Here is a 24,900-nt window from a genome sequence, read left to right on the forward strand (position 1 = left end):
CCACTACAATTCAGTAATCGACTTTTAAAGGTAACCGCCGCCTGTCCTTGTTTGCCCCGTTGAAGGACATCACCGCTGTTTGCCTTTGTGAATGTTTCCGCATATATAACTTCACGATTTATCTTCACTTATGACACTCATTAATGTCCTGTTAGCATACATTCACATACATTTCTTGTTTCCAAGGAACAAGCATGACACAGAGGCTTTTTCTGGGTTACTCATGCTTTATTCTGTATGAACTGAAAAATGTATTTGAAGTTTCCATTTCTCATTACGTCCTCTGCCTCCTTAGTTGTGTGTGTGTGTGTATGTTTGGGAGAAAGAGAGAGAAAATGCTTGACATTTCTACCCTTTTAGAGACAATTGGGAAATGACCGAGAGGAAAAGACACACACACACACACACACACACACACACACACACACACACACACACACACACACACACACACACACACACACACATTTGTGTTAGCAGTTGTCTCTGCCCCCTGGATTCCTCTCTGCTATGGTGGTTTATCTTAATAAAGGGACTGTTTGCTTGCCCTTTTCGTCCCAAATAAGTTTCCCTGAGGGAAAATGAAGAATTCTTTTGAAGGTATTTCATCACAGGTCAGTGACAGGACTCTGGAGAATCATCTGTTTGGAGATCTAATATCGGAAATGCAGCCCTTATTTGAGCAAAGAGCATTTGAATTGAGAGAGAGAGTGAGAGACAGAGAGAGGGACAAGAAAGTGGGAGGCATTAACCATGACAACCGTCCTCTTAGAGGTCATCAAACTTCTCTTCCTTTTGGCCAGCAGCACAAATTCACACTCCAAAGTTCATCCCAGCTCGTCTTGTGAAAAGTTATGCAGCTGTAATTTGCTGCTGCAAGCACATCCACTGATTTGAATGTTTCCACTTATGTGATAAGACATAATGAGGTATCGTGAAATAAGAAAATGAGCACGGTGAAAGAACGGCACTTGGTGCTTTATTGTGCTTATACCCTCTAGCCACCTACCTTGAAAAGCAAAAAGGCTGTTTTACGTGGTGTTTGACCCTGTTATGTCAAGTCTCTTAACTCATACCTAAATGACCAAAAACATTGTTTGTCTTCCAAAACTCGAGATTTAAGATTCAAAATGATCTTACTGTTACAAATAATTGGTAAGGTTTAGGCAAGAAAAATACTTGGTAAGGTTTAGGCGAGAAAAATACTTGGATAGGTTTAGCCAAGAAAAATACTTGGATAGGTTTAGCAGAGAAAAATACTGGTCCAGGAAAACATTAGAATCACAACATTACTTGTGTAACTTCCACTACAAACATACCTATGTTACCTAGTAAGTAATTTAGGTTGTGATAAATACGTGACATAACTTAACTACTTTAGTGAGTAAAAAGAACTGTTGATTTCTTGTTCCACACTGGACCTGCTGAATGAAGGCACAAACCATACTATGAGTTGGAAGCTTGGCAGCCGTCTCGCCTGAGCTGTAACCCATCCACCATCCTCGCCACCTCCAGACATGACAGTCAGCTCAATGTAATATGACATGTACTATAGAAAATGATATATATGACTTTTGAATCTGAATGTATGCATAAACTAAAAATGCCACCACTTCTGACAACCAGGCTGACTGGAACTGTGTTTGAGGGTTTTCTATTATTCACTGTTATCACACACCTGCCATCCCTCAGACATAAGTATGGACCATGGCCATGGTGTTAATAAAGAGAATATGTCCTTGAATGTGTGTGAGGAATACGAAATGTTAAATCAAAACATGAGTCCTTCTGCCTTTTACCAGTCTGCAGACTAGAAGCAGTTTGAACACCATCATACGCTTGTGTCATCTGCAAACTTTTCCTGTCTCACTTTGAGTTAGTGGTGTTTTTTTTTTAAATTTAATATGAGGTGAAAACTACTGTGTATAAAGGGCCTGTTGCATACATACTGTAGAGTATATGCTGTCATTAAAACTTCTCTAATACTCGATCTCTAATGCTGAAATATTTAATTATTCTTGTCTCATAAAAGCTTGAATCATAGAGTTGAATATATACAAATCAATTGAAGCAAAGCGGCTGGTAAGTAGTAAAGAAACCGACTAGAGAAGAAAGAGAATGTGCTTGTGATGCAGCAGGAGTTGGATTCTGTTATAAAACTGGTGTGTATGGATCAAGCACAATTATTGCTGACATAAAAAGGAGAAATATTGTGATTTGAGGCTTGATACTTTGATCATTTTGTGCAGTGTGGAAAGTAGTTTGACGTTCTAGGGCATCATTATATTAAAGGTGTCCTTTTGAGCTTTGGCTCTGTAGAAACACAGTTATATTTTTTTCCTCATTAAAATAACACTGTCTGCAACCCAAGGGTTTAACAAATATGATGAATGCATTTCTAATGTCTCCAGTCGTCTTCTTAGGATTGTTACCATAACATCAGATGGCTGCAATCTGTAACAACTAAAAGTCACCCAATTGTTAAAAGTAACTTGTTATCTGTTTACTTTTTTTTTTCGTAAAAAAAAAATAAAATAAATCCTCATATTTTAGAAGCTGGACTCATGAAATGTCTTTGTTAGAATAGTCACCACCGTCTAGAATAGAACAGATTAGAATATTCACTATTTTGACTAATCATTTCAGATGTGCTTGTATATACTGTTGGGTATTTTACATTTGTTTTACAAGCTCTTCGGATGTTCGTTTTTTAACAAAAACCTACATTTGTAAAGCAACTAGTAACTCACGTATTATAGTGAAGTAATGGGCACATTATAAAAGACACAAGCAAAGTACAAGTGCCTCAAATGTGCACTTAAGTACAGTACTTGAGTAAACCACTGTCTTCTCCTTTTTTCTTGGCCGATTGCCATCTGTAATGGCGTCCCCTGCTGTTGACACCCTTGTGCTGTTTCTGTTCCTGTGTGCCCTTGTACAAACAATACGGAGACATGCTCATTAAAACATAGCTTAACAGAGCCACTGATGGTCAAAAACTCAACATGATGCCTTTAAAAAATGAACTCAGCAGCAACTTCTGTTCTAAACACTGTCATGAGGTCAGCCACTAAGTTAAGTAAGACAGAAGAACTCAGGCTTTGCGTCACAACATATCAGTCAATGTATTTTATTTACATACTGGTCTGGATAAATCTGAATTTGGTGAATGCACCCATGCACACAGAAAACCTTTAAGCTCCAGCCGATGCCCTTCATTATCACAGCATACAATATGCAACTATGTGCTTGGCAAGTTACAGACAGAGCATAATATACCGTAACACATGAACATACATATTTTGTGCACTTTAAACACAGCCTTGCACTACACGAGGTTTCCACCTGTATACATGTCATGTCGTTAAAAGTCGGAATACCAACCGTTTCCGTCCAATTAATATTCATGTATGAAATTACATAACGTATAAACCACACAACACATGGGACTGTAGATCTTTAGAGTATGTACACACAACTACATTTACAATAATACAATTTGTGAAAGCCTAAAAAGTTGTCGGTATCGTCTTTATAACAAACTGCACTTAATATAACAAAGCACATACTGTGTAATAGAAAGTAACTGTTGATTTGCAAGTGTCGCAAAAAAAAAATCGTACGCTGATTCTTTTCGTCGCGTTTCAAGTATCTGAAAAACACAAGTGTTCAAACAACTTTTGGAGGCTTCAATAAAAAGATCGGGGCGGACAAGGTGCTGAATTTTTAAAGCCCCCTCGACCAAACTGATCTTTAAAAATACTGAGACAACAAAAACGAAGCTGCGCTGTTTCAGTCAGAGCTGTGCTGTAGAAGAAATCTCAGATTGGACCAACAAAAGCAGGGCTGAACCTACTCACTCGTTTTTTTTTACACTTTGAGTCTGTGTCAGATTGGAGTCTGGATCTGGATTAGAAAGAATTACTGACAAATATGATTTGTCTTATCCTTAAGTCACTAACCCTCAAAGAAATGCATACCATCTCTGATATTTTGCTGATCAAGACAGTCACACAAAAAGCACCTCTGGCCACATGTTTCAACATCAAGCAAATAAAAAGTAATGGCTTGTGGTTAGAGGATCAAAGCAAGGTAAAATCAGACTCGCAAGTGAGGGAACGATTCCTCTCTCCAGAAAGAAATGAATGTGGGCCTCTCAGCGGTGTGGCTGGAGGGCTGCCAGGGCTGTGTAGGGTGGAGGACATCTCCATGGTGAGTGGGTGCATGCAGGTTTCAGAGTAACAAGGTGATGGATTGAGAGGAAGGCTGAAAAGCCGGGGTGGCGTTGTGGGGGGGGTGCTGCTGGGATCCGCCCATGACATTTGATTCAGTCTTTTTATTCACGGACGGTTGAAATAGAGAAACCCACTGTTCTGCAGACGCACAATATTGGGGTCGGGAGGGGCGGGGGGGTTTGATCAGAGAGAGCTCAGGCAGACTAGGGGGTTTTTCACAACAGAGTCAGTTCTCCTTGAGATGATTTTCCCTCGCCTTTTCATTCTGCCTTTCTCCGGTCTGTCAGTCAGAGTCTCCTCAGATTGTGCTCCTCCGTGCAGGAGCCTTTCCTCAGGGTGATGTCGTCCACGGCCATCTCGCCGCTCCTGCCTCGCCCACGCTCCCCCTTCAGGATCACCTGGTACACAGCAGCAACACACACACACACACACACACACACACACAGTAACTTCGACTGAAGAACATACTGCTCTATGATGAAAGATGACTCACTGCGGTTCAGCTCAAAGTGGATGTCAATCTTAGATTTCCACAGTTCCACTCTTGTAAAAAGCAGACTGCTGCTGCTCTGATTTATTTTTCATACACACAACCAGTTCTGTTCACTGCTGTCATAAATACACACGCTGTGTGAGCCTGTCATGTATATTGTTGCACTTACACTCTCCAGGCCTGTGCCCCATAATGTGATTTGGGTGTGCCTCCAGCCGTTTCCACCTGTTCGGCCCCAGACGGCCGGACTGTACTGCTTTCCCTTCTTCACAAACACTTGCAGCATGCCCACGTGGTGGCCCGCCAGCTTGTGCCGGAATGACAGGCACAGATTCCCATCGTTCCAGGGCGGGATGAGCGGCAGGACCAGCCGGGCCCCTCGCCCAGTCCTCTTGTTGCCTACCTCGGGGATGGTCAGGTACCGTCCACCTGGGGAGGCAAGTGACAGACATTACAGTCAATTAAAGCAACATATTTAACACTATATGTATTTTTTTTGCCCTTAAATAACAGCTTCAAAATCATCTGGATGGTACAGAGTCTTCTAATAGGGTGGATGGTGTTTCAGTCACTCCGCTCCCCCACCACTGTATTTACAACAGTGGTGTTGCACTCAGAAACTGTACATTGTGTTGCTCTAATGAAAATAAATCAAATATAATGATTTTTGCAACACTGAATTGTGTTAATTTATCTTAGAAAAAGTAGCATCACTGGTTGCATCACATTTGTTTTCTCACCTTATAATAAAGCACTGTATTCTGGAAAATCACCTAATAATAATGATAATAATGATAAATATTTTTACGTTTCACAAGTTTTCTGAAATGTTTTTAATGACTCCAATTAGTCACTGTCTAATTAAAAATGCACTAATCTGCCGCATTTCTATAACAGAAATCGGGACATGATAAATCAAGGTTCAGTATTCTTGTTTTATTTCGTTTGCATACTATGAAGATTGCAGAGGGGCTTGGCAAAAATAAAAAAATAAAAAAAAAATAATTAGAGTAAACAACCATAAAAAATGTGTTGGCCTTGTTTTTGAGAATAATTGTTTTATAAATCAGACTATGAATGAAATAATACATCTCAAAACCTTCAGAATATAGACAGGTTTGAGACTGGAAAATTACATGTATGTAAGTGCAACTGAGAATGAGCAAAAACACTAATTTTGCCTTTAAAGATATGCTGAAGATACTGTAACATCACTACTTTAAAATGTAAGTAAGTCAGTCTGTTTTTATGTCATAGCACTCATAAAAAATGCATTAGGTTTTAGTGTCGAACTGGCAGAAAAATTAGACAATTAAAAGAAACACTCGACCCGCTTACGTTTCTTCATTTCAATCTATAACCAGTTGCCCGTAGCAAACTGGCTTCTCTTTTAGCGGTTCATGCATTAGTTAGTGATGGTAGAGCTACATAGTTTAAACATTTAAAGGTGAAGGTGCTTCTGGGTAATAGCAGATTAATGTGGATGCATTTTGCTTATTGACCAGATCTGTGTAGGACTGGTGTTAACCACAGGGGGGTGGGGGTTGGGGGTGGGGGTGGGGGCTCGCTACATAAGTTATGAGCTGCCCTCAAATCCGTGCCAATCCTCTAACAGCCAGGAGTGTTTGCCAGTGGCTATCCATCACAACAACTTAAAGTGATGAACTGTACATAGTTACATGCTTCACAAGACAGTGAAGACGTAGTAAAAGCCATGTATGTACATAAATGTCATAAATAAGACATGGTTTCTTATTGAACATGTTCCTCTCTCTTAAGTGGAATTACGCTTAGTCAGGGCTCCATTTATGATTCACTTTAAACAATTTGTGGGAAATTGAAAGTGTGTGCAATAATCTTTATTTTCTCTGACGAGTGAGCCCAGACTTGGCTGAAGTGCGCCTGAGTCTGAACAACTTGGAAACATTAGTAGCCGCAGAACTAAGCCAGTTGGCAGGAGAGCCCAGATGTAGCTGTTTAGTCTTCACGCCCCGTCTGCTGAGGCCTCTCAACATAATTCGCCACATTTTCTCCTCGTCTGAACCCCCCAAAGAAAAACAGTGTCGCGTTCCCATTTAATGCGAGCCACAGGTACCGCTGCCGGGTCGCGTAATCCTCTCCTCATTTGCATCGCTTTGTAGAGCAAAGCGCTAATCTGCAGGAAAGACAAACCGCTTCCATCAAGTCGTTTTCATCTTGACCTGTAATTGGGTGGAACAAACTGCGCTGCTCAGATTGTCTGGCTCTGCGGGTGCCTGGAGATGCGAGAGGGACGCTGCCTTTTCTCATTTTGATTAACCGACAATAAAACAAACAATTTTCTTTAACATGTATCAGTGCAACATGAGCACACCCCCCCCGCAGATCTTCCATTACCTGAAGGATCAGGCGTGGTCTCCCAGTGCAGGTCCCCGTCTTTGTCCCTGATCCAGCCACAAAGACCGTCGTCAAAGGAGCAGCCCAGGTAGCCTGCCTCTGAAAGAAATAAAACACAGAAGATGCAGGAAAGATGCAAAAAAAAAATATATAAAAGAAAGGGCTTCAGTCTGCTCTGTGTAATTCCTCACAGGAGCCCCGCTGTGCCCCTCTAATGTTACCGGGAGCTCGAGGACTGCTGCGGCTCCTTCTGATGAACATGACGACACGACGACGGTACAAACATTGGTTGTAATCGCCGAGGAGGGCTGATGTATTGAGGTAAAATCAAGGTGAAATGGAGCAGCATAAGTGGCAAGGGGAAAAAATAACACAAATACGTGTTTTAGCTCCTCGAACCGCTTATAACAATGTGTGTAAGCACATGAGTGAGCGCCTGCGCTTACACATTTAGCCCATGCGAGCCTTACCTCGTAATAAAACAGATTATAGTTACAACAGAGAGTCATAATATTCAGTGAGTGATGAGTTCTTTTTCGAGCGATCAGGCCCAGACAATAACATTAAGAGGACGCGGGCAAAAACAGTTGCGGTATCATCCATGCATTGCTCTACAAATTGGCTGGAAGATAAGAGTAACATCCATCATTTTGTCCCTGAAATAGGGTTTACCGCAGAACACTTCTCTGTTCATTTTCTGAGCCGATGAAAAAACGCCTTCCCCCCCTTGACACCGCGCAGCAAATGATGCACCGTGAACCAAAATAAACACCCAACTAAATCATTAGGCAATTGGATCTGCATTGCATTGGGATCGATAAATCACGTCGAGCCAATGTGACGGATAAAGTGCCGTCTCTTCACAAAAACATATTTTTTTTTTCTTTCTTATTGTTGTTGGAGGAACTCGGCGTCGAGAGCCGGGGGAAGCTTAAGAGCAGCGGAGCACTGGTGTACCTCCAAATGATCAATTAATCATTCAAGCAGTCGAGCAATCAAGCAAGCATAATGTGAAAAGTGGGGAGGTCTGGCTGTACGTTCTGGGCCGGGAGCCATTATTTAAACGGATACGGCCAGATGTCATGTGTCACCTCCTGGTGAAAGGCCTATCAAAACACATCTGGTCACTGTAATATCTTCGCCTCGGCTGCTTCGCTGCGGGAGCTGATTGTCAGTCTCATTTTGCTCGTGGCAAATGTGGCTCGTCCGTCATCGTTTGAGCTCTGCAGGCTGCTACTGATTGTCTCCGTCAAATGTGTTGTGTTTACCTGGGTCGTCCTTGGCTTCATCCGCCGTGTTGCCGAGCTCAATGTCAAAGTCGACGCCGAGGACGGTGTTGCGGTCGTGGTTCCGAGGGACTGAGGAGAGAAGGGGGGGGGGCACAGGTTTAGATAAAGGATTAACACAAGGTATTATATTTGCTCACCACCCCATCCGCACTTGTGGCTATTGTGCTGCTTTGTTTTCTTAACTCCACGAGGACTCTACAAGGATGAATCAATATGACGGTTTAGTGCCTGCATACAAAGAGCTGAGCACACTTTACAATCGGGAAACTGAACAGAACACAAACCTGCAGAAAACACCAGAAGTCAAAAGTGAATCACAATGAGGAAAAGGGCGACAGTTGATCTGATGCAACGTCCGGGCAAATGGGTGCAGCTACACAACCTGGGGCTACAGTACATTCACACACATACAGCAACACAGCCGTTCCTGAAATAGCCTCTTTCCTTCACCAATGGGGTCAGACTGCCCGAAATACTATAAGCCAAGCTGTCTTATTAAAGGTCAACCGACAAGTGAAGAGCAGAAAGTTGTTTCTTTTACTGTGACAAGAGTTTTGTGGGGAAGGGTTCCTTTTGATATATTAGAACACCAATTGTCTAAAGTGGTTTGGAAATGCCCTCTTGAAGCTGTTCTTCATTACTGAAAATGCCAAAAAATATCTTCAGCTTCATTTTCACATTTTAGCATCTAATGCATTTGAGTTTTTCCCTTTTCTGAATCGACCCTCTGTCCCCATGCGGCACGGACCATGGAGTCCCTTCAAGGAACTTTGTGATTATCAATATTGGGCTCATGATTAAAATTGACCTGACACGTCAGTGGAATTTAATGGGGCCAACTATCAATTAAACTATTCCCAGCATCCCGGCTGGATCCTTGCTCTTATGCCATGAATACGCTGTAACCTGCACTTGAACCATCCGACCCCCCACCGTCCCCCGACATGTGCCCCCTGCGGTCAGAGCCCATCCCCACGTTGGGTCGCAGGCACCTGGCAGACCGCGATGTAGTCTGACAGTCGAAGGAATCCGAGAGCGGGGAGGTCATGCTCACACCAGGCTCTCCAGATATCCCAGGCATCTGGGTCTCTCCCTGCGTGTGTCTGTGTTTGTGTGTGTCTGAGCTTTTAAGGAACGTAACCCAGCACGAGCCCCTCGCGTCCGGTCGTAGAGCGGATATATAAAGAGTGAATACGGTGATACGCCAATTAAGGGAACAGTAATTTGAACAGTGACGCTGTGACTACAAGGAAAAAATAACCACGTTTGATCTCATCTTGACGCAAAAGGAACACTATATATATAAATATATATATATATATATAATAACTTAATAAGTTATGAGGGTGTGGCATTCACACACACCAACAAATTTAGTAGGAACAGCTGTGTGACATGCGCAAAAGTGATGCTGTGTCATGCATTCCTCTTCTTCATCAGATATTCTATCTCTTTCGTCGTGTGTTTGATCAGCTCCTTGTCACGAGGAGGGATGTCTATTGTATCGTTAACATGGGACAGGTTTTTATTTTGAGCGAGTTTATGAAAAAAAAACCAAACAAACAGTTTTAACCACCCCTCTACAATCACTTCAAATTACACAAAGTTTGGACCCCTTTGACTGAGGAGTTTATTAGAGGCATTTTTATTCTGTTCTGGTTTTTAAACAATTCACCCCGGTTCAGCTCCTGGTTTATTTGCATGATCTGTCAAAGCAGAAAGCATCCCAGACGAAAAAACTTTCCATGGCATGGTCAGTGGATCAACCAGAGTAACTGGGGTAACTGTTTGCCACAGGGCCAAATTGCTTTATTTTCAAATGTTTTGCTTTAATGCTTCGAGCGCCACAAACAAAACAGCATTCAGCTCCGTTGTGCTGGAGGGGAGAAATCTCCGCTATCTGAAAAAAACCTCAATACATTAAACTCTCAGATATCACTGGAGGCAGGAGCGTAATTTAGGGGAGGCGACCTTTTGAAAAACATATTTGCTCACCAACCATGCTGAAACACCACACAATTAACGCTGGCCACTCTTGTTTTTCACCTCTTGACCCTTGTGTGGATCACTTCACCCAAATATGGATGAATATGGATATGTGAGCTCATGGAAGCTGCTCAGAGGGAGATTTCCGTTGTTAAGCAGTAAGTAACCAATTCCTGACTTATTCTTGGATACTTCAGATTTAGCGCATTAACTTTCCCTGTGTTGACATGCTGTCAGCTCATAACATTCACATAAAAAATGCAGTGGGCGAAAACCTTGAATCTACTAATGCCGACTTTTATGAAGCATCGGAAAGGAAGCCTTGTTTCAAACTTAATGCGAATTAATTTTTGATGCGAACAGAAAGGATGCCGAGCGGCTTTTATTCACCTCAGAGGAGCGCGTGCTTCTTCAAAGGGAAATATATATACATTTTGGGAAATACGCATCAAATATTTGCTTTTCTTGCCGTGAATTCGATGAGAAGATTAATACAGATATCACGTCTAAGACTGGAAGCGGGGCTGTGGATGGAGGAGGGCGGCAGGATGATTTCAGCGATTTGTTAAGGACGGGGTACAGGCAGGCAGGCAGGTACAGGTCTGGGTAAACATACAGATAACAGATGCTTGAAAAACAAAAGCACGAGGCAAGAAAAAACAAGGAAGCAAACATGTGCGAACTGACAGAGGAACAAAGGAGCCGAGCAGTGTATTTGAATGGGTGGTCAGAGTGACGAGGGTAATCAGGTCCAGGAGAGGGGACGGACGCGGGAAAGCTCAGGTGAGGAGAATAAGGAGTGGCAGGAATACTGCGGATGGAATTAGAAAAAAAAAGTCTGGGGACATCTGGTAGACAGGCTGGGCAAAGAAACCCAATAAGTGGACCTTTCAAAAAATATTGAACTGTTCCTTTTAATATTCCTGAACTTGGGTGGAGGTCCAAGCTTTTCCCCTGGACGTAGACACTAGCGATGATCGAGCAGGTCCAAGTTGAAAGGAAGCTGAAGTTCTGGTGTGGAACTTGCTCTGACTTTAGTAAACACCTGCACCTGGGGGCCACAGCTGAGATGTTCTTCACGCCATTCAGGCTCTCATTCAAATGATTCCTATTTCCGTCTAATTATTAAAGTAATCACTCAGCGCCGACTCTCCTCCCTCCCACTCTCATCACATTCAAAACCGTCTTCTGGAAGCTCTGATTTTTTCGAGAACGCGCTCTGCCGCGCTTGCAAACTATTAGATTGATGTCTCCCTCAAGCGGTGCAGACAGGTGTTAATGTAATCTTCTCTACCCTCTTTCCTTTTTCTAATTATGTGATGCCATCTGGCAAGGTGAGCGCTATCCAGCACTCTACTCTGTTGCATTTCACCAGATATTTCTGCGTCAAAGCAACGCTCTCTTTAGTAAACACTAATATCTGTGAAGTGAGCCCAACAACGACAAATGAGCAGGGAGCCGCAATCCATGGTACATTTTCCTTTTTACAAGCAAATTACAAATAAGTCACAAATAAATAAATAAATAAATAACTCGCCTCCTGTTTGTTTATTCCATATGGCTGTGTATCAAAATATGCAAATGTACTAAAATGGCACATGTTTGAGAAGTTTTCGTGGATCATCTGTTTGCTGTACGCAGTGAGAATGTTGAGGATGCAAAAACTTAAATCTGAGGAATGCAAATAATTAATAGAATAAAGGGATGCAGGAAGTCAGCCACATTTGAGGGTGGTGAGGAGTCAGTCTGTACAACATCATTGTAAGTGGTGTGACATTCATGTTTTTTGTATTCATTTGAGGGGCAGGCGTAACCTTTATCTGAGTTATTAATAACAATTCGAGAACATTTTGCACTTCAGCAGGAGCAAACTTGAACACCGACATACTTTAGATCAAAGCAGCCACATCGACAAAATCGCTCAATTTTGCGAGTTGTTGAGTTAGGAGGAACTTTATAAACTTTGTGAACAGCTTTTTATGACAATTCTTCAATCAGCTGGACCTTTATGTAAATTCGGCATTAGTTATACATTGAGTTCTTCCCTTCTTTGTGTAACAAGACATTGCATCTTGTCTTTTTGGTCACTCGAAATGCGTGTCAGGACGCCCCATGCCAAGTGTGAAGTGACGAGCTGTCCCCCTCATGATCGTATCACCAAAGAAGCATTTACATGCTGGGATAAACGTGATGTGACTTGACTGATAAACCAGAGAACTGTAGAGCAACTTTAGGCTTGGCGATCAAGTAAAGTTTTGATTTCTTCGGTTCATATTCTCACACACTCTCTCTCTGCTGCATCACATTATCTCACCAGCTGATGGTTTTTACAGTGCCTCGTTTTTAGCAGCACCGGCTCCAAGGATGAAGCTGATTATTCTGCATTTTTTTTTTATATTTCTCTTTAAAATTGAATTAATCCTGCTGAAAAAGCAAAACTTCAAAAGTGGATCACAAGTATGTTGTTTCTTTAACTGTATAGCAAAGAACACCAGCTATTGGGAACTATTTCTTTCAGTTTGCAGTTTGGGGTACTGATGGCACCAACACACGTGTGTGTGAATGAGCTGAGTTTTTAAACAACAGCAATGGAGTATTATGTCACAGAGGAATAAACCATATCACGCTTTGGGTATGACGATATTTGTGAGAAGAATCAGTTCATGCTGTTTTTGGTCCTCTGATGTGATTTGTTTAGAATTATATCCTTTAAATGCTATAATTAAAAGTACTTTAGCTGCAGACAAATCGTCTATTAAACTGAGCGACTTGAACTATGTTTCAGGGCTTAACAAGTTGTTTTGCTGCGGGGATTATCTCATTAGGAAACAATCCACCGTTGTGAGAAGGCGCGCGCGTTTAACACTGTGAGATTAAGGAAAAGCAGCAGATGATCGCGGTGATTACCTCACTTGTCAGAGCAACGAGAAAAAACAATCCGAAACCACCTCTCGCTGTCACAGTATTATGAATTCGATGCCGTTATTTGTCATTGATTGAGAGCGCCTAACTTAAAACGAAGCCCGGCGATGCGTCCTGGAGTGTAATTGGTGTCAAAGATTGCTTGCCTGGAAGAGAGCGCGGGTGTGACATGTGGATAAACAAACAACAGTGTGTGTGTGTTTGTTAACGGAATCCAAAGACATAATTACCTTGAGAGGGAAATTCTTACTTCAACAGTGACATTAGTGGGACTAATTCATCATCCTGTAAATATGGACCGTTTCGTAACAATTTGCATATCATGCTGTTATGTGAAGCTCGATTTACATATGTATCATCAACGGCGAGAAAAACTGTTTGCAGAGTTCTCGGGGTGGCCATATGTTGAATCCCACATCTCTGATTTCAACCATCTTTCACAAGTTCACATCAATAATAATCGTCATGTCTCCCACCAAATGTGTAGCGCTGGGTCTGGCACGTGGCTCAGCTGGCAGATTAACTACGTGCACACGGGAGCCGACTGCCAACTACTCGGATAACTTATATTCACACATTCATGCGTTTGAATGCAAAATGAGTATGATAATACGCATCATCTGTCAGGTAAACATCACCGCTAAATCCCCCAGAATGTGACATGTTTCATTATAACCACAATGTTTCAGGATTCGGAGGAAGGACTATGCAAATCTGCTCCAATTTGGTGAGCGGGAACCTGTCAGGCAGCTGATGAAGATGAATGGCTGTGCCAAAATCTGTGACCCAGAAGTAAACAAACGGTTTACCTCCCCGATCAAACATTAAAACACAGAGATTAGAATCAGCTAATGCAACAAGTCACCGTGTTTCCCAGGCGGTCGAAGCTAATATTTTGAGTAAACAATGTGTGCCTCTAAATTTGTGTCGCTTGCAGTGATAACCTCACAGAGAATCAGGAGTCCACTCTTAAGAGGTTTTCAGCATCTTTAACTTCATTGTTTTTTGATTTAGGTCCCACAACCTTTACTTTGGTTCACTCACCGCTCTCATCAGCACTGACTCAACAAACAGCAGCTGTTCGGTGAAAGTGAAAGTGCTCAGTGCACAAAAAGGCGGTCATTAAAAGTTAGCATCTAGCTGCTTAATATAGTCGAACAGCAGGTAACCAGCCAAATAATTCCCTCAGGAGACCAAAGTAGAGCTAAAAGGAGAGAGAAAGTGGAACTTGTTCTTGTCAGGTGGCCAGAAACTCAACTCTGATTAAATGCCAGGTTTCTCCGTATGTACTGGATGTATGAATATCAAACTGTTTGCTCACAGGTTATCAGCGTGGTGTTTACAGCTTAGCGTGTTGCTCTCATTTGGCCAAAAAAACAAATAAATACAGGTTTAAAAGTTCGCCTGCGTTACTTGTATTTGTAAAAGGGTCCTTAAAGGGACTCTGTGTAACAATTTATACATATTAATCACTTTTTTTTTCCCCAGCGATGGTCTATAAGATGTGACTTTATGCTCGTTCTCCAACGCCTCATCTCAGTGCCTCTCTCCGTTCCACCAACTGAAGTTAGTTTAGAAATGGCGTCCTGCCAAAACATAAACTAACAACCAGCTTCCAGCTCAAAATAATAATAATTTCTATTTGATTTTATCAACCAAACCCTTCAAATGTGTGTGTGAATAAACCTCTAAAAGTTAGCATCTAGCTAGTGAACACAGACATACATTTAGCTAAAGAAGAGCTGGTGGAGACCAAAAACAGAGCCAAAAGGAGAGTAAACATGACACTTGTTTTATGTCAGGTGGCTGGAAACTCCGAATAGTTGCTCTGTATCTCCTGGATGTGTAAATAGGCTAACAACTGCTAACAACTTGAGGAGAAGAAAATATACATTTTGCCCCTATGTGGCAGAGAATACATTTACACAGGTTTAAAGGTTTGCTTACATTACTTGTAATTGTGAGGAGGCCTATAATTTCAGGTGTGATCAGTTTAAAACGAAACATTTTGATTTCCAATCTGTTGAATAGATGCATCTTGCTTCTCTAAAAGGTGCAAGTGTGAAAAATCAAAGAGAACATAATAAAAAGCTCTTACTGTGGACGTCCCCTCTCTGTTTGGTGACCTCCTTCTGGATGGTGTTGTCTACTGGTGTGACCGGAGCTGGCGGTGGCGGGAGTCTGGTGGGGGGCACTGGTCTTGTTGGGATGTAGGGCTTGCGGGTGGGCACTGGCGGCTTCCGGGTCGGCACAAAGGGCTTCGGAGTGGGAACCACCGGCTTGCGTGTCGGAGGCGGGACCCTCTTTGGAGGCAGGGGCGCTTTGGTCGTCGGCGCTCTTGTAGTCGTCGTGGTGGTGGCGGCTGTCGATTTGGGAATTACGGGGAAGATTCTCCTCGGAGTCACCGGCGGGCGGAGGGTGGTGGTGGTCCTCCTCTGATCCATGTCAGGGATGCGGTTGTGATGATTTGGAGGCGGTTTGCCGGGTCTCGGCGGGTCAATAACCACCTTAGGAATGGCTGAAATAATAAGAGAATGCAGATGGAGCGCTGAAATATGAGCACTTAAGAGTTAATGAGGCGCACAATTGCAGACTAACTGCAATGATTAGCCTGACTTCTGCACAGGAGGGCTTTTCTCTCATCTACAGAGACTTCTCCTGATATCTATTAACTAAATGTTAGCATCTTAAAACAAATTGGGTGTCTCAAATCTCACTGAAGTAAAAGCTTACACTTGCAAAGAGGGGCCAATAAAATTATTATGCGGCAGTCGTTCATTCTGTGGCTCATTTTTAAAACAATTCCGGGCATATTTCCCTCATCGGGAGCGTTAAAAGAGAGAAAGAGGGGATAAGCTTTAGACATGTGGCCTCGCAAGCTAACCCACAAAGACACCCCACGTTCAGTGAATTTCTTCTTCTGTGGAATCAATATTGCCTTCTGAGGGTGTCTCATTTCTATTTTTTTTTTTTTCACCTTTTTTTATGTGCTCAGAACTGATTAGCAATTCTTTGTGCGCTCGTAGCCAGGGGCCTCGCAGCACCAGGCTAAAGCTGCCTCTGTGTGTGTGGAATGATCTCCGCTCTCAAAACAGGCTGCTGTGCCCCGGAGATCACCCTCGCTCTGCTGATGTCATCAAAGTAACACCTCCCTCTCCTTTTGTTCTTCCACACATTCTTCACGGCAGGAGCAAAGTCAGAGATTTTGTGTGTGTGTGTGTGTGTGTCGGCTGGTGTGATGGGTGTTCGTGAGTGAGGAATGAGAGTGGACAAAAGCAAGTGGTTTGAACTCGGTTATTGCCTTCTCAGGTTGCAGGCGACTTTGATATGTGACACACAAATAGGATATTGCAACTCGACTCCCCCCCGAGCACTTGTGGCTCACACCCCTCGGGGCAGGTGGCGGGGTGAAGGATCTGCGGGGGCTCCTCACCCGCTCTGCTCCGCGGACTGTTGCACCAGTTGTGTCCGTTAGATGATTAAATAACTGTGGAGAATAAATAACTTGTCCACAGAGATGCGGTTGAAAAAAAAAGAAGGAACGAAACTGCAGACGCACAGACTAATGAAGTGTGTGTCAGGAAGCAAACAGACCAGGAAAAGGAAATATTTCACATTTAATGATGACTCCTCTTTTTGGCTTATTGAAATGGCCCAATGTCAAAAAGTGGGAGTCAGGGCTCAGCCTGGGAACACGTGATAAGGGAGCAGGGTGATTTAAGAAATGACTGACGGCCGTTACAAAGAAAGGAATTTCAGAGCAGACTCTGCTTCCTCCCTCTCTTCGGCTTTCCTGCTTTTTTCTTTGAGAAAAACACAGGCACAGAGACACGAAAAATGTGAGGGCCCCCGTTCCCTCTTTGCAGAAGTGAGCATCGGGGGCCAGGGCTTTTATTGTTGTTGTTGATGTTCTCCTCAATTCTTACGTTTGCAGTCGTGGCCCATCCCCCTGTAGCCGTCTTTGCATTTGCACTTGTACGAGCCCGGCGTGTTGTAGCAGGTGGCGTAGCTGCTGCAGTGGCTCTGACCTGAAGAGCACTCGTCCACATCTGAAACAAGCAAAACAACATTCAGCTTCGCAGTGCGAGTGTGAAAAAAAAAAGAAAAGCCCCAGACATAACAGTAGACTAGCAAAAGGCTAATTGCACCACATCCACTTCAAAGTGTGTGTCATGTGTGCCGTTAGTGAATAGAAGTCATCCGTCTGGGTAAAAAAATCATCACGAGAGGCATTTTGAACACTTAAGAGGCATCAGCCACACAAGCAACCGTCTCTGACTCCTGATCTTTTGTTCTAAAAGAAATGAAATAATGCATAAATAAAGACTGGAGATGTGGGGTGTTTTCCAGACTCAAGGAGACTACGTGGATTCATAAAGAATATTGACTGAACTTATCAGGTGGCAGGTATTCATCAGTCTGGTGTCGGCGGCTGAGGGGCCCCGCTGAGGCAGAGTTTATAAGATGGAACAGAAACAGCGGTTTGGATTAGTTTCACAGTCGGTCTGGTGATAGCTCATTAAATCTTAAATATTCTCAAGCGGTTTCAGTTCCTCCTCTATTCTGTATTTTTCCTTTTTTAAACTTCATACTTTGCACTTTTAAAAGAATTGGAGGCTTCATCTGACATTCTTTTTTAACAAGTTCTGATTCTAAAACAGTACTTTCTTAAAGGATCATAAATCAAAGTATTCATAATGCATAGCGCATTTTATTATCATTTATGTTACTGGATTAGTATAAGTGATGCATTAAGCAGGATTTGAATGTTGTAACACATCAAGGTAAAGCAAATAACTGTTTTATATACTGCCGGTTAAATTCATCTATAATACATCATATTTGAAAAGCTGATTGTTCTGTAAGCGCTATCTTCAGTAACCAACCTTGAAGGAAAAAGTAGAGCATTTGCCTCTTAAACTTAAAGACGGATAAAGTTGTATATAATGGAAACACTTGAGAAAGTACACTCTCAAAATGTGCTGCGCTGGAAGACGCTCTCCTCTACATTAGCCTCTGTTGCTCTCTGTTAGCGGGGCGGAGGAGACGAGCCACTTGAGCATTAAGTCACGTCCTTTGGACGGCGGCAGCATGCCCGACCCGAGTCCTTCACAAAGACATCCACAGTCCAGCAGCATTTAACAACTCAAACAAACAGTCTTATACTGACGACCGAGTGAGACGGGGGGAGGTCTCGCTTTTTCACATCACATTACAATCCGCTCACAAATGTGGTCAAAAAAAGGAATGAGCTTGTGTGAATTGCTACAAATTGTACATGTGCTTTTATAACGTACTTAGTTATTGGTGGTAATGGGTCGAGTATCTTCTGAAGTTAAGGTCTCTTTTAGTGCAACAGTGAGAAAAAGAGTGATCTTTGGACTAAATTGGCTGTAATTTCATTTGTGTGTGTTGTTCAGATGAACACTGGACTATTGTTTTAAGACAGACTGGTAAAATTGTGAACCTGCCCTTTAATTTGTATCATTTGTATGGGTTTATGCTTATTTTAGTGTTTGATGTAAAAATGACACCTGGATGACTAAAAAAAAAAAGAATTACCTCAGCACATTTATGACCTATTTTTAGCTTCATATGTAAAAAGCCTCTCTGCAGAGACCTCGCCACAGTACCTGTGCATTGGTATTTCCCGCTGATGTATTGCAGGTCAAAGCCTTCGTGGCACTTGCAGATGTAGCTCCCGAAGGTGTTAATACATTTCCTGAACCTGGGACACACTGCAATTCCTGCCGTACATTCATCCACATCTGCAAGGCATTGAAAAAAAAAAGACACAGGTGAAGATATTCACATAAAAAAAATTATGTATTCATCGTTATTTTGCAAAAAACTGTTTTTTAGAGTCGTTCGCTTACAACTCCTAACCGAAACAACACAACAACATGAAACACTTCAAGGTCAAAGAGTCAGCTTAATCCAAAAACTAAACAAACATTTCTATTCATGCCAGACGACTTTTTCACCTTCCACAGTGGTTAGTATTCATTTATGAACAAAGCACATAATATATTCTGTTCGACGAGCGGAATACAATGCAAACTACCTTGTTTCATTATTTAAAGACCTATTCTAAGTGTCTCCGTTGATCACCTTTGCAGGCATGTTGCCATTAATATTTAGACGGAAAGAGGCTCAGAGCATTTGCCTTAAAATCATTAATTTATTTGCTGCATAATGCAGCCGAGGCACAGCGGTGCTGCGGGGACTGTTGTTTTAAAAGGACCTGAACAACACAGAGACACCTGGACCGGCGAATTAAGTGGGCAGAGCTCTCTCATCCCCTAACAACTGCTGTCGAGATTCTCATCAGCAGCGCTCTTAATCCCAAACCGCAGCTTTAATGGCCGACAGTTTTACTCGGCGAGCTTCTGACAGTCGAGTGGTGAATTATTATGTTTTACATAAAAACGCCAGCGCACACATAAATACAGTCATTGTCCCTTTACACAAATTACAATGTCGCACCGATGTCTGTGTACACGAATGTTTACATCTGGCTCTGAGGACTGTTTTCTTTGAAAGGAGCAAATCTTGAGAATTACTTTCAAAACCAGTGTTCACAGTTCTACGCAGCCAATCATCAAGCTCAGCAACTGTGTTTGAATTGAAGACAGTGTGAGGCAGCATTGAAACATGGCTCCGTCTCGTGAAGAACTTCTGCAACAATACAAAAAAACAAACATCAATACACTGTGTCATTAATCATAGGGGCTGTGCGGCCGTTCTGTCACAGCACAAAAAAACAAGCCGATACCTCCTCGTAGAGCATCATCAGACATCTCTCTTAAGGGATTTCTGGCCCAGGCGATTTTAGTACGCAGACATGACGAGGCTCCTTTATGAGGGGACCCGACACGATGGCGCCACAGAGACAGAGGCGAGAGCACACTTTCCGAGACGCGTTATGGAGGGATCGTGCGAAATCACACTCGTCACGAGGAATATAAATGAGGATGACGGGATGTACTTTTCATTCTTTGCTTGTATTTTTTTTAATTTTTTTTTTTTTAGAGGTGCTATTAACACAAATAAAAACAGCACAGATTTTCTTTCCTTGCACCTTTTCCCGTCCTAAACACTTCTTTATTATGATTCACTTCATCTACCACGTCTAGCAGGAGCAGCAATTCTTTCACGCTTGGCTTTTTTTTTTTTTCTTTTGTCATTATTTATAACCAACTAATACGTCCCTATTCATGTTTTCGTTATAATATTAAGTGTATGTTAATCTCACATGTAAATTAGGGTCTTTTGGGCCTTGGCGGATTGTCATTCTAGTCAAGACTGGAGACGTTTCCCGAAAATAAAAATGTTTTTAAAATAGTAGTTATAACTGTAAACTCTTTAAAACATGAATGAACCCATGGGGGAGATGTAGTGTAAATCCTTGTTTCTGTTCCTGCTCAGTTCGAGCCGTCCATCACACATGCATTATTAGCAATGGGAGACGGAGCGAATATGTGTAGGCCGGGACTATAATGCACACGTAGATTTAGACTTTGCTGTCGGAGTAAGTTGCTTGATTAAGAGTCTTATTCCTAACACTCAGCAAAGTAGTTTATTACTCCTAAGCTGGATCTTTATGGCGTTCTTCTGCATGATTTCTGCTAGTTTGACAGATATGGGGACGGGTTTTAAAGTGACTACAGAAATGTGTTGACACATTTGATTTTACAGCCCTCAAAGTGAAAACTTTGCATCTATGCAAACTCTCCCATCCAAAGCTCCGGTTTGTGGAAGCAGTCACCTCCATAAATATGATTAGAAACTCCCCATAAAGCTCTCCATAAAAACAGCGGCATCCAGACGGATCCGGAAACATTCCATTAAGCTCTCGTAACACCTGTTGCGGGCAGCGTTTCCCTCCCCTCCTCCGTCATCTTTCGTGATGGATGTCTGTCCTGTTTAAGAGAAAACCGCCCCCCATTAGCCAGCCTGCAGTTAAGTGGGACTATGAGGGAGCGTGAACAGTCCGGTCTGGAACCGCCCGCATTTAAACCTGACAGATGTCAACTGCCTCAGCTGCAGGTGCGAGTCGACCCGGCTACCCGGGTACTTTTCTCCACTTTGGTTTTCACTGCCGATACTTCCCCCTCAAGGGTGGGACTCTCAGCTGATAAAAGTTTAGTTCACATGTGAACAACTGTGGAAATGTGGAATTCAAGCCCAATCGCCACAAACCACAGCTAAGTTAAAGCTGAGCGTTTTTTTGTGTTGCAACCTTTCATTCGTATAGGCTGGATTTTCTATTCCTCTTGCAGCCAACGCTGTGCTTATGCTTTGATTAGGTTTGGTCACCTAAAAAACACCACGTTTTTGCCAAAACATCACGGTTTTGGTCACCATGATCACAGATGAAAATAGTCCGACTTCCAGTGAAAGATAACTGGTTATGGTTACCACAAAAATGGGTGGAAACGTCCCCAGGACGTGCCATTTGGCAGCGTTGTTAGTTTGTTATAACACCATCTCTATCTCAAGGTGGCTATAATGTGAACGTAATATGTGACACATCTGTGGTTTGAAGAAACGGAACATATACCCTGCCGACAAGGCTGGGAATTCACACGTGAAGATTTGATGTGCCATGATTTGTTTCCGCATGGGGGAATTCTACATTGTGAAAATGTCCTGTTCACATGTCACATTACTTCCTTTTCCTTTGTGAGACTTGCAGTGTTTTCACGTCACCTTTTAGTATCAGCTCAGAACACCTGAAACCTTAACCAAGGTTTTACCAAAAAAACTAGCAGGTGCTATCTACAACGGGGAAATAGGGCCGAGTAGAGTCGAGTTGAGCCTTATCACTGGAAGGGGAAAAATGACTTCAGTTGTGCCACGTAATGAAAGAAGGAGGGGAGGGAGGACAGGAGGTGGGTTAGGGGTGGGCCTCCCCTGATCACATTTCTGCTGTAAAAGCAGCATGAAGTGTGTGGATATAACGTCGCCATTTGGTTGGCGAGGATTGTAAAATTACTGGGGACCTTGATCAAAGTGAAAAAAAAAAAAAAAAAGGCCTATCGGTAAATATTTTGGATGGATTTCAGCTTCGCTTGCTGGGGGGGTGGGGGGTTTGTCTGAGTTCCCAAATTGCATTTTCACTGCCAGGTTTTCTTTCTCGCTCTGCCAAAGCAGTTGCATTAGATTATCACTCAGCAGATTCAAAGGCTGAGAAGAACACATAAAAATAAATAAAAACCATCTTGTTTATGCTTTACACAAGTTGCTCATAAGGGAGCGGTAACATGAGGCTCAGTTGTCAGGCTTGTGGCAGTGATATATATATATATATATATATATATATATACATACATATGTATGAAGAGTGGGACGTACCAACACAGGTTCTTCCATCCGAAGCCAGCTGCAGCCCCGGCGACGGACACTGACATCGGACCTCTCCTTTCAGCACCTCGCAGCCATACTGGCAGTTGGCCATGCCACAAGTGCGAGCATCTGACGGACACAAGAGGGAACACGTCAAGGGAGAGAAAAGGTTTAACACTGCTCTCATTCTCACTTTCTTTCCTCCTCTCATCCACACTTGCGCTCCCAGCCAGCCTCTGAGAGCCACTCGCCCGCCTTCTCTGATATTAGCCGAGTTGACCCTGAGGTGCAGACGGCGGAGCGGCACACACTCTGCCATTATTAGATTCCTGTGCCGCGTGGTCGCTCGGCGCTTACACCTTAGCCCACGCGATCCTCCCTCACCCACTCTCTCATCCTGTCCCACAGCCACAGACTCATAATCCACCTCCACCCTGTCGAAGCGCCTCTGTTGTTGAGCCACGCCAGGCAGATCAAGACCCTCCAAAATAATAATATAATGGAACAGATTTCGTTTCAGCCTCTCTCAATAACTTCACAGCCTAAAGAGGAAATTAAAAGTGAGGCTCATGCTGCCGCTGCTACTTCGGCCCGCCGCGGGCACCCTGGAGTACAGTTTGATGACTGAGGCAGGCCGGGCTGATTAAATGCTACAGTGATCTATTGATCAAAGTGGGAGGGGGGGGGGAGAGAGGAGCGGCAAGGTGTTTAACACTATCATACTATCATCACACAACAACCGCGGAGGAACTGTTTGAGGGTTGCCTGAAGTGGTGAGCAATTCAGACTTTAAAAGGGCTGAAAATGAATTCTCCCCTGATAAAAAAAGGGAACTGATTAAAACGAGGTACCGTGAGTCAGGCCGAAAACAGTTATCAGATGGGAAGCAGAACTTAGAGGGAGACAAGTAGAGGCATCTACTCCCATTCTTTCCAAAAACCTCCGGGCAAACCAATAAGAACTGTACATTCACTTGAGCCTCTAAAGATTAGGTTTCTTGCTGACGTTTTTTTCATTTTAAGCCCTCTTAGGGCTCTACGCGGGGGTTCTTCAGACTGTAGAGCTGCTATAATGAAGCAGATCAACACGGGGCTTTAATCAAAACAGTCTATCAAAGGACTGCGAGGCTGCTGTCAGAGGTACTCACACGAGTGGGGAAACGTATCTTATAATAGAGAGCATATGTCATAAGCAGCGCCTCGCGCAAAGCTTTTAGATGAATACATTTGTAATGAAGCCAAGGAGAGGCTTCACGGCAGCACATCCAGGCTACAAAGCAGAGTGGAGATTATGGGAAAAAAAAAAAGGCACATGGGGGAGAAAATAGGTAACAACAATACAAACAGTGTGAGCAATCACAGAGAAGCCTGTGTGTGTGTGTGTGAGAGAGAGAGAGAGAGAGAGAGATAGCCAGACTCACTTCCACAGGTCCCGTCAGGCATCAGCATGTATCCGTTGAGGCAGTAGCACTTGTAACTCCCATATGTGTTCATGCACCTGTGTTTACAGGGCCTCGGCTTCAGCCCACACTCATTCAGGTCTGCAGACAGAGAGAGGGGGCATAAGTGGACCGGAGGACAGAGAGAGACAGACCCCTGCACAGAGGTGAAATTAGTCAGAGGGCAAAGGTGACGAGGTCAGTCGTGTCAAGCCTCACCCATCCATTTATGCGTGGGCTGGAGCTGTCTGTGCGTGCGTTAATGTGTGTGCTTTGGAAGGGGGTGGAGGGGGAGGCGCGTCTTTCGAGGAAGTGCCGTGTTCTGACAAGCCGGCGACTTCCCTCTTTGATGGCTTTAACAGGAAGCCAGTGTCAGCTGTCAACCTGCCCATTACCTGCTAGTGATAAAAGATGCTATTATACCCTCTGACTCACCACCAACTCATAGCTGCTCCTCCGTCCAGGCCTCTCTGACAGACACGTATAATTCCTGTGATTTTTATGCCGGCATTAAAAAAAAAAAAAAAAAAAAGTGAAAGAAATCAGCCCCATGAAAGTCTTATGATGCTGCCTGACTTTCGGTGCAGTGAAAAGGAATATGCCCTGCGCTCAACACCTGCCAAGTGCTTATGCAAATTCAAAGTCATTCCAGCTTCCTCACAGCAGACATTTTGACTAGTTGAACTAAGGGCAAGTGTAACTAAGGATATTAATAAAGTCTGCGTTGCATTTATACATTTCACTTGTGCCCATGTCGCCTTGTTGCCTTGTTGACACACCTGAACAGAGCAGAGACAGCATTAATGTTATTAG

At 43.1% G+C, this 24,900-nt stretch overlaps 1 protein-coding gene across 4 annotated transcripts in view; it reads right to left on the reverse strand.

Moving 5' to 3' along the window:
• Positions 1-3,114: 3,114 nt before the first annotated feature.
• The window catches only part of npnta (nephronectin a), a 57,083-nt gene continuing 35,297 nt past the window's right edge, over positions 3,115-24,900 (reverse strand). For all 4 annotated transcript variants that reach the window (XM_037115510.1, XM_037115519.1, XM_037115527.1 and 1 more), the window contains 9 exons: positions 24,070-24,189; positions 22,659-22,778; positions 18,935-19,069; positions 17,228-17,350; positions 15,400-15,819; positions 8,373-8,462; positions 7,105-7,203; positions 4,898-5,157; positions 3,115-4,633 (listed from right to left, as the gene is read on the reverse strand). In XM_037115510.1, coding sequence (XP_036971405.1) covers positions 4,523-4,633; positions 4,898-5,157; positions 7,105-7,203; positions 8,373-8,462; positions 15,400-15,819; positions 17,228-17,350; positions 18,935-19,069; positions 22,659-22,778; positions 24,070-24,189 — 1,478 coding nt within the window. In that variant the 3' untranslated portion in view covers positions 3,115-4,522. The remainder of the gene's footprint in view (positions 4,634-4,897; positions 5,158-7,104; positions 7,204-8,372; positions 8,463-15,399; positions 15,820-17,227; positions 17,351-18,934; positions 19,070-22,658; positions 22,779-24,069; positions 24,190-24,900) is intronic.

This window comes from Acanthopagrus latus, chromosome 1 (genome assembly GCF_904848185.1).
Source record: "Acanthopagrus latus isolate v.2019 chromosome 1, fAcaLat1.1, whole genome shotgun sequence".
NCBI lineage: Eukaryota > Metazoa > Chordata > Actinopteri > Spariformes > Sparidae > Acanthopagrus > Acanthopagrus latus.